General features: G+C 37.4%; 1 protein-coding gene across 1 annotated transcript; it reads right to left on the bottom strand.

The window, feature by feature from the left end:
* Positions 1–16593: 16593 nt before the first annotated feature.
* Positions 16594–18212, bottom strand: LOC133779453 (uncharacterized). Its single transcript, XM_062219414.1, has 4 exons — positions 18165–18212; positions 17592–17686; positions 17390–17507; positions 16594–16926 (listed from the first exon to the last, which is right to left on the bottom strand). The coding sequence occupies exons 1-4, from the start codon at positions 18210–18212 to the stop codon at positions 16594–16596; spliced, it is 594 nt and encodes a 197-aa protein (XP_062075398.1).
* Between the last annotated feature and the right edge of the window lie 297 nt (positions 18213–18509).

Below are 18509 nucleotides of genomic sequence, written 5' to 3' on the forward strand. Positions count from 1 at the left end.
TATTAATACAAAAATGAAATTATCAATACTGTGTACGAACTGGATTGAATCTTGACTTGCTCACATCATTAATAACCAGATATTCTACTTGGCTATTTTTCCACATATTTATCTGCCAGCTGTACCCGAGCTAAGTTATTGAACTCGTGCTAATTTTAGGGTACAAAAATTTCCCCCCAAGCTCCTCATCATGCTTGATGTCGTCACTTTCTGACATGCACAGTAGGGGCTTTTAGACTTCTGCCACATAAAATCATGCCTGCCCACTACTCAAGTACTGCACACGTGGCTTACTGCAATTGGCGTATGTTCGAGTTTCGAGGATTGAAACAACTGTCTTGTCAACTTTTTGCTGCCGTGTGGTTCATTTAATCTTGGCCTTCGAATATCGAACTAACCCAATCAGATGGCCCGAATTAGTTTCGTAGTTTACGTATAAATAGGATGATTAGTCCTGAAACTTCTCCACCTTTGCATTCAAAAAATTTCCCTTTCAAAAACCCAAGCTTCCCTTTTTCTTCTCCAAAATCCCCAAAAACCTTCATCACCTTTCAGACCTTCAGAAGCCTTCAAGGAGCTTCCTGTGGACATATCAACATCTTCTTTGAATGAACATATACTCTGTAAGTATTTCATCACCTGGTTTGAATAATTTTTTTTATTCTTTATTCTCTAATGAGTCTTTTACTTCAAAAAATTCTCATTTTTCAATATCATTTAGGCTAGGTCTGAGTGTAAATAGGAAATAGGATTCAGTTTAGGCTAAATGAATGAAATCAGACTTGTTTGGAAATAAGATAGTCATAAATCTAGGAAATTTTTCTAGGTTATTATGAGAAAACTCTAATGGTAAATCAGTTCAAATACTTGTTTGGGGTGTAGACGCCAAAGGGGTTATAGGTTTAATATTAGGTAGCTTAGAGATTACGATTCCTTAGGCGGTTTTGCATTAAAACGCTTTCAAAAGGAAAGTAGTGGGTCTGACAGTTCTGACATGCAGATCCTGAAGTATCTGTGGATTTTATGAAATTGAGGCGCGTGGCCTAGTATCCCGCGTGGGACCACACATTGAGGATAGGGAAAAGCTTTGCTCGTATAAACTTTCAAATTTCGAAAGTAAACCAATTAAACCTTTTCGTCTTCCGTACCTCTACAACTGTAGCTAGAGACCATCTTAGGTTGCCTACTAATAGGCCACTTTCTTGTCAGGCAATCTGAATCATGGAACCTGCCAAGAAGAATGTCGTGAGCTCCTCTGCCCAAAACAAAAATAAAGGCAAGCAGATCACCTCTGATTCTCCCATCCCTCACTTTGGTCCTGTGGTGGAGAGAGAGGTTGTAGTCGACCCCTACGCGTTTTTCGAGGCTGAGCATATAATCTCTCGGATAACGACTCAAGGGAAGGTGAACAAGATCTTGTTGAGTCAGAATATTGAGATGGGAGTTGACGGTCTTATTGCCCGACTTGCATTTGAGGGAGAATGGAGCTGTGCCCCCTTCCAAGACGACTATGAGGCTTAGAGTGATGAGCACCTGAAGGCCAATGCCTTCCTTCCATTGGACCAATATTTCATAGATTTTCTGAACTATGTTAAATTGGCTCCCTTTCAGATCCCCCCAAACTCATACAGGTTTTTGGCGGGGTTAAAATATTTGTTTTTGAGGCACGAGTGGGAGGTCCCCACTCCAGCATACATCCTATACTTCTTCTGCCTCAAAGCCAGTCCCGACTAGAAAAGTCGAGGTGACAGATTTTACTACCTCACTCGGTTTCCGAACTCCACCTTTGTCATCGACCTTCCCAACCACCCAAATGACTATAAAGATTTATTCTTTATGTCAAATGAGTTCAAGAATTGCAACCATCGATACTTCAACTGTGCTCGTAAGTCTTCTATCTTTTAGAATTCAGCACGTGAACTTTTATCACTTTCATTGTAAAATATCCTTTTTATATGTTCTGACTGAGTTCGCTTCTTGTGGAGCTATATTAGCGAGGACAAGGCGATCTGTGACCCTCGGGGGTCAATATGAGACCCTGTATAGTCTTCCTCCCAGGGAAAAAGACTATCGTCAGATCGTGAATGACACCACCATGGTGGCTTGCAAACTGATCAACAAGGGTTAGACATTAGATTTAAGGACCCGAGCTCCTCTTCCTATCATTTCTGAGCTCCCCCCTTCTAAAGAGGCCTTGCCAGCCAATGAGGATGCCGAGGAGGAAGAAGACGTGGCATCGCTTGTGCAAAAAAGGCAAGCTCTTGAAGATAATCAGGGGCCCGATCCTGAGCAAGGTGCATACGGGGTAGCAGCCGGCCCCTCTGGCCAAGGTAACCCATACCCTTTCAAAGAGCTAGATAGGGCTGCTGCCAGCTATAGGCTAATCCATTTTAACCCTAACCAACTCGTTAGCTGTCAACCTACCGATCTGGACCTAAACATAACCGTCCTCCATTGCGTGGATTATTTGGTGGTACGTTATGATCATAGTTATCCCAAAGGCACCGTCATAGTTGATAACACTTTACACTTTAGATCCACCATCTTTGAGGAGTATGGGACAAACCGTAGGACCTGGCCTTCCCAAATCCAAGGTGCATATGCCCCTGGTTTTAGGCAGTACGTGAATGAGTCCAGCCCTGAGGAAGGACCTAAACCCCCTAGGATCCAGGCGGTCATAGCTTTAGGTTCCCCCTCCCTCCGTTAATCATAGAGTTGGAGGTTGTACCTAGCCTGGTCAATACACCCGAGCTGATCGTAATAGATTGCTCCCCTAGCTTGGAGGGTAGGATTCTTGCTCTTTTTTCTTACATTTATAATATTTCTAAAGCATTGCTCTTGTGAACTGAATCCTCTTTTCGCTCTTTTTTCAGGTGAAGAGATGGAGTTGCCGGGAGCTCCAGATTTAAGGGATGCCTTCAAGGTCGGGGGGACTGGAGCTGGTCCCATGGTGAAAAGGCCCAGGTGGAAAAGAAAACCACCCCTAAGATGGGGGGTATCGCAAAGTCCCCTCCTAAGGGTAAAGGTGCTAGCACTGCTCGGGGGCAGCCACCAAGAGAGCTCCCCTCAGCTCCGGTAACAACGGTTACTATTTAGCAAGTTCCTCCTCCTCCTCCTACTCGACATATGACTTCCTCAAATCCTCAAGTGATTCAAAGTAAGGCCCCCATTCAAAGCGAGATTCCCATTGTTCGGATCTTGGTTGAGCCACACGATCTGGACAAGATCTCTGAGGCTTTTTGGGGTATCGTGTATGAGACGGCAAGCCACATGGTGGGCCATGCGTACAAAGCTAGTGCCAAGGATCTGAGGGCCATAGAAGAGCGCAGCCCAGAAGACGTCCTCGAATCTACTATGGGGATGAACCTTACCGTGAGTCCTTTTCCCCTCTACCTTTTCCTTTTTCCTTTTTTATGTTTTATTGGACTTGTTTCGTTATTCTGCAGTCTGTCTTGGCTCAATATCGAAGCACAGCTCGTGTTAAATCCAGGAACAAGGAACTCCGAGCTACCTTAAATGTTGCTCAAGAGAATGAGCAGGCTGCCAAAACCGCCGTGAGCATTGCCCAAGAGAACAAACAAGCTACCAAAGCTGCTCTTATTTCTTCACAAGAGGGCGAGCGGTCTGCGAAGGCCGCCTTGTCCACCTTTCAGGCTCTGGTTGTGGAAGCGAGTCACAGTGCAGATCCGTTTTAGGCTGAAAATGAGGAACTCAAAACGAAACTGATCGAGGCCGAGGCTAAGCCCAAGGAGGAAGCTGCAGTGTCCTCGTTCCAAATGGAGTAGATGATTTAACTCTACTGGGCCTTTAACCAGGACGAAAACTCTTCCTTCATGCAGCCCGAGCTGTGGAACCCGTATCTAGCTAAATTCAAGATTCGGTTTTCGCAGGAACCCTCGGAGACTGGCGAGGCTTCTAGAGCTGCAGAGGGGGATGGTGACGGCGTGACCTCGGTGGAGCATGCTGACGGAGCCCAATGACTCTTTTATTCAACCTTTTTATTTTTATTATTATATTTTTTAATTTCTGTAACTATCCCTTGGGACCAAAACAATTGCCTCCGGGCTTAGTTCAAGGTTTTTTTCTCCTCGAGATGACAATATATTTTTTGAATATACACCTAACTTGTGATCTTTGTCTTTCTATTGGTTTATTATTTTCTCATGTTTCTGAATCCTTAGACTCTTGTAGATTCGAAATCTGTAACGCCCTGGATAGCCAAGACCATAAAAATGTGTGTTTATAAAGGTGCAAGACTTGCTAATCAAGTCATTTAGTTAGAAACGTGTTACTGAAACTATAGTTGAACTTGGGTTAAAAGATTTTTGTCTCAAAAGCGTCATCACTTATAAATATACATTTTATTTTTACATGGGATCCCAAAAGTAATAAGTTTAAGACCTTTTACAAAAGATTTAAGATTTAAATACAGTTGCTAGCCACTCTAAGGCAAAACAGACAAATAGGTTTTTTTTGTCCTGTTCCACTCCTCGGCCGTGGCGGCCGATCAGCTGACTATGTACATTCAGCCCCGCAGCTCTCCATCTCAGGGTTGGTCCAACTTGCCTTTGCCTTTACCTGCACCACGTAGCACCCATGAGCCAAGGACCAACAAGAAAACACAATAATAGAGCATAATCATTCAACAGACAATCAGATAACTCATACCGCATAAGCATGTACTCAACAGTCTAAGCATTCATGTTAATCAAGTATTCAGCATACCAAGTATATCATTTCATATCAATAATCAATTCACATATGATAACTAGGGTTAGTGCCCTTAGGCCGCACCCTCTATTTATCCCACTAACTCCGGCCCGCTTAAACCGAGCTCAGTGAATATTAAGTTGTCCTCAGCTACTAGTGGCCGAGCCGCGCCCTGTGCGCATGTATTATTTACGGCACCCTTAGGCCGTTTATCACATGTCCCATGGCATAATACCATCTATGACATCATACAGATATTGGGAGCTCTTAGTCACATCGCAAATACATAACCGGGTGCAGTTTTCTTACCTTAGATTCGCTAGCTTCGTTTAATTTGATCCTCAAGCACGATCCTGTCTGAGCCCTAGCGTACACCCAGTCACAGGCATAGATCAAAATCATCACCAAACCTCAAATCCAAAACCTAGCCTCGGGAAGCCCTAATTCCACCAAACAGGGTGGTGGAATCAAACCCTGAACCCTCGGGCAAAAACCCTTGAAAATAACCCAAAAACCCCTTTCTGGAAATAGGGTAGCGCTACAGCGCCCTAAGGAGAGCGCTATAGCGCTACAAGAAGAGCCAAAAGGCTCTGGAACTTCAGGGCCTAGCGCTGTAGCACCTAGTGACTAGCGCTATAGCGTTAGTCACAACACAGCCCAGCACAGAGTTTCGCCTTCGAATTTTCCCGAGCCAAATCTTTCCAAAACTCAACCAAACTTCAAAACAAGCCTCCCTACATCCTCAACTCATCCCATAAGTCCCAGCCACAATAAATTCAATTACATGCACCCCAAAACACAAAATTCACCATGGCTGATCCTAGAGCTCAAAATCTCAGCAAAACCACATAATTCACAAAACTTAAACCAGAGTTTCTTACCTTTGATGGATGAGCTCAACTTAGGTTATCCTCCACACTAGCTTAGCCTTCACCTCCTCAAAGCTTCAGGCTCAACTCCCTAGAATTCCCCATCAAAGCTCAGCTCAAAATCCATATCAATACTAAGAACCAAAAACTGAAAAACAACCTTAGACCTTACCTCAAATGGATGGACTACCCTTGCTAACTCCTCAAGCCAAACCAAGGACCCTAGCCTCAAGCTCCTGCCCAGACTCCCCCTGAGTTTTAGCTCCAAGAGACCTCAAGAATTGATGAAGAAAAGCTTAAACCGAGAGAGAAAATAGAGTCTCCCACTTTTCCTTCTTGCCTTTTCTTCTTCTCTTCTTTTCTTTCTTCAGACTTCCAACTCTTTCTACACTATCCACTATGGAATAAAACTTAATAATACTTATCCCTTATAAGCCAAATGACCAATTTTCCCTCCCCTTTATAACTAAACTTTTAAACATCTTAAGGGCATTTTAGTCATTACACCCAATTCCCGCTCATTCCCCGAATGTCTCTAATATTTACCGCTTACTTCTTGACACCTAACTAATCGCCAGCTATATTCCTCAATATCAAAATAAACTCCAATATATTCTCTAAATTCCAAGAATTACCCCCAGGCTCGCCCCGAGCCGGGTATAAATCCCCGTTGTGACTTTTTCGCTGAACCGCTCACTAGGATCGCCCCGAGTCACAGATTACAAATATATCCACATAATAATGTGGTCTTGACAATTTATCACGAATATATCTCGTTATGCCCTCAACGGGCCAAAATTACGATTATGCCCTTCTATCCTAATCAGGGCCTACATGCATACTAATACACATAGTCATGCATCACAGATATTCAAATAATCATATAACATGTTTTTAATCATTAAATCACATATAATCCAGTTATGCCCTCTCGGCACACTAATCAAGGCCCTTAAGCCTTATTAGTAAATTTGGGTCGTTACAACTATCCCCTCATAATGAGAATTTCATCCTCGAAATTTACCTGAATAACTCGGGATACTGACCCCGCATCGCTGTCTCAGGCTCCCAGGTCGCTTCCTCGACCCTACTATTTCTTCATAACACCTTAATAAGAGGAATCGTCTTATTCCGTAGTACTTTGTCTTTCCGATCCAAAATCAAAACCGGTTGCTCGTCATAAGCCAAATCTGTTTGCAACTCCAAGTCTTCATACCTCAACACATGAGTCGCATCTGAGATGTACTTCCGGAGCATAGTAACATGGAATACGTCATGGACTCCTGACAACGATGGTGGCAAGGCTAATCTGTAAGCCACCTAACCGATCCTTTCCAGGATCTCAAAAGGTACGATGAACCTAGGGCTTAGCTTGCCCTTCTTTCCAAACTGCCTCACCCCTCCCAATGGTGAAACTCAGAGAAACACGTGGTCCCCAATCTGGAACTCCACGTCCCTACACTTGGGATCATCGTAGCTTTTCTGTCTGCTCTGAGAGGCGAGCATCCTAGCTCGGATCTTCTCTATAGGTTCACTTGTCTTTTGAACCATATATGGCCTCAAATACTTCCTCTCACCCGTCTCATCCTAATGAATGGGTGATCTACACTTCCTTCCATATAACATCTCAGAGGGAGCTACTCCAATCATTGATTGATAACTATTGTTATACGAGAATTAAATCAACGAGAGATACTTACTCCATGCTCTGAGCATATCTTCCAACACCTGAATCGTCCTCTAAGACTGTCCATTAGTCTGAGGATGAAAGGCTATGCTGAACTTCAGCTGAGTCGTCATAGCCTTCTGCAAACCACCCCAAAACTTGGAGGTAAAGATAGGATCTCGGTCTGACACTATAGACTTAGGAACTCCATGGAGACGTATGATCTCCCTCACATACAACTCTGCATACTGATCCACAGTATATGTCGACTTTACTGGAAGAAAATGGGCTGATTTAGTGTATCTGTCCACTATCACCCACACCGAGTCATAAAGCCCTACAGTTTTGGGTAAACCTCCCACAAAATCCATCGTAATATCCTCCCATTTCCACTTGGGAATACCTAGAGACTGAAGCAACCCCGCCGGTCACTGATGCTCAGCTTTCACCTGCTGACAGGTTAAACATCTGGCTACATACTCTACCACTTCCTTCTTCATCCCGGGCCACCAATATAACGTCCGTAGATCATGGTACATCTTCGTGGTACTCGGATGAAGTGAGTACGGCATTGTATGAGACTCATCCAGTATCTCTCATCTGATCCCCTCATCAGCTGGAACATAAATCCGTCCCTGATACCGAAGCAAACCAACCTTAGAAATAGAATAGTCCTTAGCTACTCCTGCTAAGACATTCTCTTTAACCTCCTGTAACTGAGCTTCTACCAATTTCCCATCTCTAATTTGCTCTAGCAGGGACGCTGCAGAGTAATATTGGCCAACCGACTTACCACCAATTCTATCCCTACTCTGACCATCTCATCAACTAACTTTTTTGAGATCTGGGTGGAACTATATAACTGACCTGGGCCTCTCCGGCTCAATTCATCAGCCACTACGTTGGCTTTCCCCGGATGGTAAAGAATATCACAATCATAGTCTTTCACCAACTCTAGCCAATGTCTCTGTCTCATGTTGAGGTCCTTCTGCGTAAAGAAATACTTTAGACGCTTGTGGTCAGTGTATACCTCGCACTTCTCCCCATACAGATAATGTCGCCAAATCTTTAGTGCGAATACCACTGCTACTAGCTATAAATTATGGGTAGGATATCGTTGTTCATACTCATTTAGCTGATGTGATGCATAAGCTATGACCTTCTCATTTTGTATCAACACACAACCTAAGCCCAACCTCGATGCATCGCAGTAAACAACAAACTTCCATTCCCCCAAAGGAAGACTCAACACGGGCACAGAAATAAGTCATCGCTCCAACTCTTGGAAACTGTCCTCACACTTGTCTGACCAGATAAACTTCAAATTCTTCCGTGTCAATTCCGTCATCAGTGCCGCTATCTTCGAGAAGCCTTCCACAAACCGCCTATAATAACCCGCTAGACCAAGAAAACTCCGCACCTCCGAGGCATTCCTTGGCTTCGACTAATTCCTAACTGCCTCTACCTTAGATGGATCCACCTTAATCCCATCAGCACCCACGATATGTCCAAGGAATGTCACTTCTGATAACCAAAATTTACATTTCTTAAACTTGGCATATAGCTGATGCTCCCTCAACCTCTGTAGAACCTGTCGAAGATGAATCTCATGCTCTGCCTTTGAACTGGAGTACACTAAGATGTCATCGATGAAGACAATAACAAAGTGATCCAAAAAGTCTTTGAATACCCTGTTCATTAGGTCCATAAAGGATGCTGGGGCATTGGTCAAACCAAACGACATGGCCAGAAACTCATAATGCCCGTACCTTGTTCGGAAAGCCGTCTTCGGTATGTACTCGTCCTTGATCCTCAGCTGGTGATAACCAGATCGAAGATCAATCTTCGAAAACACCGTCTTACCCTGCAACTTATCGAACAAGTCATCAATCCTTGGTAGGGGGTACTTATTCTTGATAGTCAACTTGTTCAATTCCCTGTAGTCTATACACATTCTCAAAGTCCCGTCCTTCTTCTTCACAAACAAAACTGGAGCACCCCATGGCGAGTAACTAGGCCCAATGAACTCCAAATCCAGAAGCTCCTGCAACTGTATCTTCAATTCTTTCAATTCTGCCAGTGCCATCCTATACGGTGCCCTTGACACTGGCTCTGTCCCTCACTACAAGAAAAAATGCTTTTAATAATACAAAAAATGTGTTATCAAAACATAGCATAACACTTTTTGATGTGTTAAGACCGACTATGTTATCATAGGTCAGGGTACTTTACATAACACTTTATCATTGTTATACAAATGTGTTATTATACTGTCAACGATAACACACTTTCTGTGTTATTTTAATAAATAGACAAGTGTTTAATTATATTATTTATATTCGATTATATAACACATTTCAATACTTATAAATTTGTGTTATACTACACTTTAGTATAACACATTTTTTGTGTTATACTACACTTTAGTACAACACATTTTTTGTGTTATACTACACTTTAGTACAACACATTTTTTGTGTTATACTACACTTTAGTATAACACATTATTTGTGTTATATAATGAAGTTTGCATAACAAAATTCTTTACATAAAAAGTGTTATTGTAATAGATATTATAACACAATTTTCGTATTATTTTAATATTTAGATAAGTTTAAATTCTCATTATATATTCATTTATATAACACTAATTTATTCTATTATATATATATATTTTTTATATAATTAAAATTAGCTTTATAATATATACTAGCATCATCAAATGAACTTGATTTTCAAATAACAAAAAGAAAAAACATTCAACATTATATTAACAATCCACAAATTAGTTTAAAACATTCAACACTGTCATCAACAACAAAATGTTCTTTAGGTATTCAAGTAGTCTTAAATATTCAACATATTGAAAAGTTACTACTTTCAGCACAAAATATTCTACAGCGGCCCAACACAAAGCCTTCAAAACTAAGTATCATTTTCTATTTCGCTTGTCACATCTGCAAAATAAACAAAGAAATATTTTATTGTTATTATCTAGCATCACAAATTACCTCAAGAAAAATGCTATAGAAATTATTTCCAAGAGAGGACACCACATACAAAATAATGAATTCACAATATTTTGATCCTAAATTATTATAAATTCACTCTTTATCAACATAACTCAAGAAAAATTAAAATTTAAGCATGTCATGCTGTTAAAAACATCTTCTCCAATATAAAATATCATCCAACAATGCCTACATGAATGCAAGCATCATCTTAAGTCCAGCCATTCAGAAAGGAAAGTAGATATAGCATGGTGTTGTGTCTATCAAGAAATAAAAATGATCTATTTTTATTGCCTAAACTGATTAAAGTTCCAACTGCAGCTTTTAAAGCAAAAATAAACAAGAACTCAACATCCGATGACATGCGTTATATGCAAGTACCAAAAGACTTTGGAGGAAAACAAGATATCAAACCTTATGATCTGTCATTGTGAAAAAATAAATAATAAGGAACTAATTGCTACTATTTATAGAACTTAAGGACTTGATAGCTTTTTTTTAAGGGCTGAATTGTCAAACATTAAGAAACTCATTATGCATTTAGAGTGATTAAGCAAACTTTGCCAAAACGACAAAAACAGATGCAGTGTCATCTGTTCTTGGCTGCTTTTACAACGGTACTAAAACATTGTGCACCACACACACAAATAATCATAGCAGAGAATAGTGATTATTAATAGGGTCCTATTGAATATATTTCAGTTAACAGTTAAAAGAGCAAAGAAAATGATGTCGTGGTGGATATGAAAACTGAGAATAATAAGAAGAAAAATATATTCTTCAATGCTTGAAGCTTTGAACTATGAACTTATAATGTCTCTTGTGTGGTGTTTCTTGAATCTGTGAGCTAAAATGAGAATTCATAACCAAACAAAATCTAAAATGCCTTATCAAAATGTTTGACAAACACAAATCTTTAGTTAAGAAGAGGAAGGAAATTAGTATGTAAAACTATTACCTTTTTCATCAGTCTCTTTTTTCCATGTGTCTACCAAAGTGAGCAACGAGCAACTTCCATTTCCTTTATCTAACCATCTATTTCGCTTGAATTAATTCACAAATGGGTGAGAAATACAGTTTTTTCCTGCTATGATAACCATTAACAACCATAAAATCTGAGTTATTGAAAATAATTAGCTTGGCAACAAGAAAATGAAGAAATAGTAGTGAAAGTAATGTAGTACTTTCTTGTAGTTATTGAAAACCATTTCAAGCAATAGCAGTGAAAGTAAACCATGTTACATTAAGGTAAGTAACATCTAATCACATTTATGTCTCATATTCTATTCCATTACCTGTTCGGCTTAGAGTTTGGCCCCGGAAAGAGGCCCAACTTCTAAGTTCTTCTTCCTTGTCTTCAGCTTTCAACGCTTCCAAACTTGCATATTCCATCCGTTCCAAAAAGTTTTTCCATTCATCTGAAAGAAATAAATTTACATGTTATGAGTGTGTTCAAGTTAAAAAAAATAAAATATATTGAAAAGTCTCATCTTTGTAGTTACCTGGAAATATCTCTTGCATGTAAAATATAATCGAAACCTCTCGCTGACTAGAATGAAGCTCTTTCCTTGAAAAGTTTATATCTTCCATGTAATGGGGAGTAAGAACACTGTGTAAATGAGAATTTTATGCACTGGTTATAACTTGTTAGAAGCATATCAATAACGTAGATTGTTATTAGATTCAGAATTTTCGCTTCCTGTAATTGATCATATGTTATATTTCATTACTTCAACTCTGTTTCCCCTTGTGTTATTTCAGCTCAAGCTTTAAGTATAACTAATTACTCAACATTGTTATATCTTCATTTTTCTTAGGTTGTCACATCTTGCATAGTTTAGACACATTATAATCAGAAAAATAATACTCAAAGGCAAGAAATATCACCTGAACGACAACATATTTTGCACTCTGGGAGCAGTGGGCATTTTCATGAATAGGGAAGTAGAAAATAATGATATGCGCCGACGATCATCTATGTTAGTAGGTACATCCAGTGCACCATCTTTGACAGTAAGCAGCAAAATAAGACGCCTGATCTGCTGTGGAAAAGTTTGGTTACTAACATGTGTTATTTCTACACACAATTGCAGGTGTATGTGGCTGTGTTTTATGTGTTTAATTATTTGTTTGTCTTTGCTTAAGTGTAAACTCATCCTATACTTTGGATCAGTTACTCTGACTAGTTGTAATGAACAAGGTCCTATAAAGAAGTGGAAGGCAGACAGTGAATGTTACAAGTTTCATCACTTGCTCTTCCAATGGTGCATTGTCTGGCAAGGGAAACTGGATGGACATCTCACCGGCGTATTTTTCAAATAATTGTGGCTCAATATGTCTGCAAAAATAAGGAGAATCCTCATCCATGTCCTGGAAAGAGCTTAGCAATTCCATTATTCTGTGTGGTTTGAACATGAAGTACGGTAGTATTAGTATATAAAACATGTCAACTACTGATCTTACAAAAGAATGGTAACTCTGAAAGCATCCAACCTGGAAGAATCAACCATCATATCATTGGTTATAATTTCAAACATGTCCTGTAGGACTTTCACTACTTTACCAACATGATCTCCATTTCCCTCACCCTTGAAACATTTAATACCATAGGTTAGTAAGGTTTGGACTTAGACTACGGACTCCTTACTCTAAAAAATCAAGGAGAAGCTAGAAATATGCAGGCTTACCCGAAGTTCAAGCAACTCAGCAAATTTATCTAGCAAATTTGGAAGCTCAATCATTCTAAAGTCCTCAAGAAAACTTGATATTTTAAGGCTTTCTTCAACTTCATTTATTATTTCAGATATGACCCTAGAATGCAACACAGGGATCATCATAGAAGCAGAAACATTAATTGAGAAGCCAACATTGAATGTTCAATCAGGAAAAGAAAGATATCTACATGGTAAGAATTACATGATTTAAATATTCAAATATGTATGCATACAAAACAACATAAATTTTTGCAATAACTTGTCTACCTCTTTTCCAAATCTCTCACAACGAGAAACTTAAGGATGTACTTCAGTGAATCATAGCACTCCTTTACAGCATAGTACATGCATTTGTCTTTTCTAATCTTTTTGACAAGAATTTCATCCTTCCCCACAAAATCCATTGCAATGCATAGTGCCGTGGATAACTAGAGTGTGAATAACAAGACTTGTTTTAGTAGGAAACCAGAGAAAAAAAGAACCATATAAATGAAATAATGTCACTTCTTAAACATACCTTATTAGCTATAAGAAAAACCAGCCAACGGACAGTGCCAGAAAAAAATTATGAAGACATAGGTATTGTCATCAAATCCACCTCCCCATTCATAAGAGAAGACATTTTAATAAGATTTTTTTCCAAAATTACCATGCACAACACATTAGTAAGAGATAAACTCACCTATTGCTGATTAAGTCCTCTGATCTAATATTGTTTATAACTTGGTTCCACACAAGTATGAACTTGGAAACGCTATCTTTTTCATGATCTGCTTTGTTGGTCCTATGAGAGGCTTTATCTGCATTATTCCATTGGCCGCAGTTAACAGTAAGTATGCTTTCATGTTTATATTTAACTCAACATAAGAGTCAGAAAGATTACAATGAACATAAATACTAAGACTTAATTAGCTCTGATTTTATGCCGAAAGCTAAGAGTTAGATAGTACAATGCAATTATAACCGTCCATTAATGTAGTTCTATTGTGAGAACAAATAGAAATTTGTTGAAATGAAGAGCTTTTTTGTACAACAGCCGCTTACATTCATACAATTTCCACTGAAGAAAGATATTTATGGCAATCTAAAATAAAACATTTATTAGTAAATTATCTAATAAATAGTCATGTATTATGGAGTTATTATGTAGTTGCACATGAAAACTTACCTCAAACTAGTAGCTGAAGGAAAATTTGCTCAATAGTACTAGTATCCGGAACAATGTGTACCTACAAGATACACAAATTATAACACATTAGGGGAAAATTATAAGAATAGAGACAAATTAGATGTATGCCTCTCTATAGTACATCATAACAAATATATCATAATCTTAATATACAGTAATAACATAACAAAGATATCCTAGAAATATGTGAAATATTTGAGACACAATCAAAACAATATAAGGTATCCTAATCTTAGCTAGCCAATAAAATATATGAGATGTAATCAAAATAATAGAAGTTATCATAATCTTAATAATTCATGTTTAAATGTTAGACAAATCAGACATATCAACGCTTTTGTTTCTTTACTATAGATCATATAATATTTTGAAAGTGGACAACTAAAAAGAACCAAACAAACTTGAGTTATGATCAACATCTACTAGCTAAATAGTGAAACAATAGCCACTAAGAAAGAAAGAAAAATAATCAATGGAATAGGTTTCAGAATTGCAGCAGTACAAAAATTTCTCTAAATAAAAGAAAAATAGGAGAGAAATTATCTTGATGTTACATTTGTTGCTAATAGAGATGAAACATATGTACCTTTCATTGCTAAAGATGCACAGACCATAACATGACTCAATCTCTCTGCTTCTTGTCATTGTTCTTTTCTCAACAAACCATAACCTTCCAATCATCAGTCTGAAAAAAGAAAAGTGATATACTCTCTAGAAGAACAAAAATAACTTTAATGCAAGGTAAAAAAACGGAGCTGAAATAAAATGACTAAAAATCAATCAAAAGAAAACAGAGTTATACACAGTTATTCATGTATATTATATATACTAGAAACCTAAGAACTGGGCAACATGGTAGTGCTTTAATATTAACTAAAAGATAGCGATATTAATTGGTAAATTATTTAAAAATAATAATAACAAAATATCTAAATAACAGCAAATTAAATTTAATTACTTTCTGTGTAAGTTAATCGTCTAGAATATAGATAGATATAGATGATTAGCACATACTCAAATACTATCACTTGGATAAAGCATTATATACTTTCAAGGCTACATATAAGATTCTCACTCAAAAATAGGGGACCATGCTGTAAAATGTAAGATGGCCTCTAAGCTCTTGATGTAATTAATTCTAAACCACATATGACCTACAATTCCAATGGATGAGAACCATTATTTCTGATACAAAAGTTTGTGCCTAAAGCTAGTTTAGATGGCTTCTGTTGCCAACCTAAAGTAATAATTGTAAGATATACTTTATAAATTTAAACTAAAAGCATCTTCCCTTAGGTACATTTTGAAGGGGCTCCCAATGACCATGATATAAAAAGAGTACCAAAAAATAAAATTGAAAATCAAAGATGCACAAGTTTATCCACCATCTGGAAATAAATAATCTTGATATATTACTCTTATCACAAACAAAAGTCAACTCATCTAATCCCACTATGAAGCTAATTCCATTAGCAAGCAAATACAAGAGTGAGTAAAAAACATTCACAACATCGAAGACTGGGCAAAATACCCACAACATCTAATACCCAGAATGGGTAAAAAAGAAAGTAATAAAACATGACCTACCTGGTCACAACTCACAAATTAACAAGATTAATTTCATAAATCAAAAGAAATACCTCCATTGCAGTATGACCTCAATATCTAGTTCACGATCTAAATCCTCAAGGTCTTTATTGTCATCAACAGTTACTCGACTGGGCTCAGATTTAAGCAGGGAAGCATAAAGAGAGATATATTTTTTGCGCAATCTTGCATACCTCAAAACTTGTTCCCATGGCAATTTTCCACTGCAATGAAGATAAATTTCTAAGAAAAATATGGAAGGAATAAAAAATTACTCAATAAATGTCTAAACAAATAAGAGATGCAGTATGTTATCATTTATTTATTAAATCTATTTCAAATCAACACTTACAAAGCAGAATAGTTTAAACAGAAATAAAAACATAACAAGTAAAAAATTTGCCATATTTTACTCACAAGTTTATATAGTGATAACCCTCAGAAAATTATATCTAAAATCTTTATTTTGTAAGAAAATAACCATCATGAAATGAAGCAACTATTGAATGGGAGAACTAAATCCAACCAAAATATTGGAAATACTAAAGAAGTTACCTCCCCTTCTTCACTTGGTCAGATACAGCTCTATAAGCATACTTCCACCAAGAGCGAGGATCAGATTTCATGGAAACATGTGGACGAAAATGCGCATATTTTAAGCGTTGATTAAAGGAAGAAAAGTTATCAGCTAGCTTTAACATATCCTTGTATCCATCCCGCAACACCAAGATACTAAAAATTTTCAAGGCTAATCAAAACATGCCTCCAAGTATCCAATCACAGTTGAATTATGAAATTAAACCTTTGATAAACAGAGAATGACATCATCCAAATTTATTGTTGCATTCTACAAAGGTTGATCACTCTTAGCCAATTCATTTGCCCTTAGCTTTGTATACTTTGCATTTCGTGTAATTGGTTCCAGAATATAAGTGTACTGTTTGACAATTCTATCAGCAGGTTTGCCTTCTTTAGTGCCATATCTAAAAACCTGAAGCAAATAAATGATCAAAGTTTCATAGTTTGAACATGCCCTCAACATATGTAACTGCAAGAATAAACTAAATATTGGTTCTACCTGGACCCACTCAGGAGGAAGCAAATCCTCCCATGGCTTGTCAATATGCCATGGGGTTATATCAGAATCCAGATAAAGTGCAAGTCGGTCAAGTTCAACAGACTGTAAAAATTAAAAAAAAAATCCTATTATAAACAAGACTGTAATAAGGATTAAATTAGTGATAATCATATTATAATTTGCTGGCTATGTAACAAATTGCTACTTGTTATCATGTCAGAACTTTGGTGTACCATGTATTGCGGGTGAAACTTCAAATATATGCAGGAATGCAACATACTTTAAATTTAAAATATGATAAATGAATACACATCTCGGCCAAGCATTCAATCAAATTTTCTTCCCCTTAAAAAAGAAACAAAGATCTTTTATAACAAGAAAATGAAAATTACAATTGAAGACTTTTATTTAGTAGTTTTGTCAAAAAGTTGCAAGTGTGTGTTTCCTCACTAACTCGTAACTGTGCATTTCAAATTATATATATGAGACCTTCTTAAAGAGAATAAAACTTAAACTTGATTGCATTCATATCAATCCACATTCTATAAGGAACAAAATTAGGAACCTTTTGTATACGGTCTAGTGAACCACCAGTAATAAAAGTCTCATTCCCATTGTCATCAACTGTCACAGCTAAGAGTTTCTCCAAGGTTACACCTGCTGCAAATGGGTGACCAGGATTGCTAGAGAATAGGAAATTAAAATTCAGACAGAAAATAAGAATGTTAAGATTCCAAAATATAAAAATTTAACTTGCTATTACACACCTTTCACCGTCCTCGTATCTGATATGAATATTTGAAATTGAGAGTTTCAAATTTCCAACTATAGTGTTGATAAGGGAACCCAACCATGATTGATTCTTCAAATAAAAATATATACATATTAATATAGTTATAATCATAATTGACAACCAAATATATGTATAAAAATATGTATGGTTCAAAAAGATCAAAAGGTAAATCCTAGAAAAGAATAACATCACAACATTTGAATACTACAACCAAAACTTGATACAATATTTGTTATCAAAGATTAAAAAATAGCACATAAGATGCTTAAGAACCAAATATAAAGTTCATATACACGTACAGACACATAAGAATATAGGCATCACATAATATTTCCTTATACATAAAAAAATGATTACCTATCAATTATGTTAGTCACCCTTTGCTTTGTAAAGAGTCAAGTCAAGTAAATATATCAGATGTATGGATGCTAAGGCACGCCATTGTCTGTATCAGCAGTCAGCACAAATAGTTGCCATGAACCATCTAGTCAAAGATTCACTCTATTATAATTTAAGTTACACTGATAAAAGAATTGTGTAATCTTACCACTTCAGACTTTAATTGTTGAGCCTTCTCTACCAGTCTCATTTCCATTTCCTATTTCCAAACATAACAATTATTCAGAGGATCATTCAAAGGTATATCGGTAGGCACACCATTATTGTCTTACCCACACTCAGCTTTTCTTAGCTTCTTGAATGGCATCTTCACTGGATCCTTCAACTTGCGTTGCAAGTTCAACTAACAAAAAAATACGATCCAGATGAATTACAACTTGGTCCTGACCAAGCTTACTCCATGGTACCTTAATTTGGAAATATCACAAAAACATCATTAGTTAAATGTAAACAGCATCTAGAATCACAAAAGATGTCATTCAAATAGCTTCCA

This window comes from Humulus lupulus, chromosome 5, assembly GCF_963169125.1.
Source record: "Humulus lupulus chromosome 5, drHumLupu1.1, whole genome shotgun sequence".
NCBI classification, from domain to species: Eukaryota; Viridiplantae; Streptophyta; class Magnoliopsida; order Rosales; family Cannabaceae; genus Humulus; species Humulus lupulus.

Excerpts from the sequence above, each read along its gene's own strand:
- LOC133779453 (XM_062219414.1), bottom strand. The coding sequence starts at position 18,212 with ATGGAAATGAGACTGGTAGAGAAGGCTCAACAATTAAAGTCTGAAGTG. Across the intron at positions 17,687-18,164 it reads AACAATTAAAGTCTGAAGTG|AATCAATCATGGTTGGGTTC; the intron begins GTAAGATTACAC and ends TTTTATTTGAAG. Across the intron at positions 17,508-17,591 it reads AGATACGAGGACGGTGAAAG|CAATCCTGGTCACCCATTTG; the intron begins GTGTGTAATAGC and ends CCTATTCTCTAG.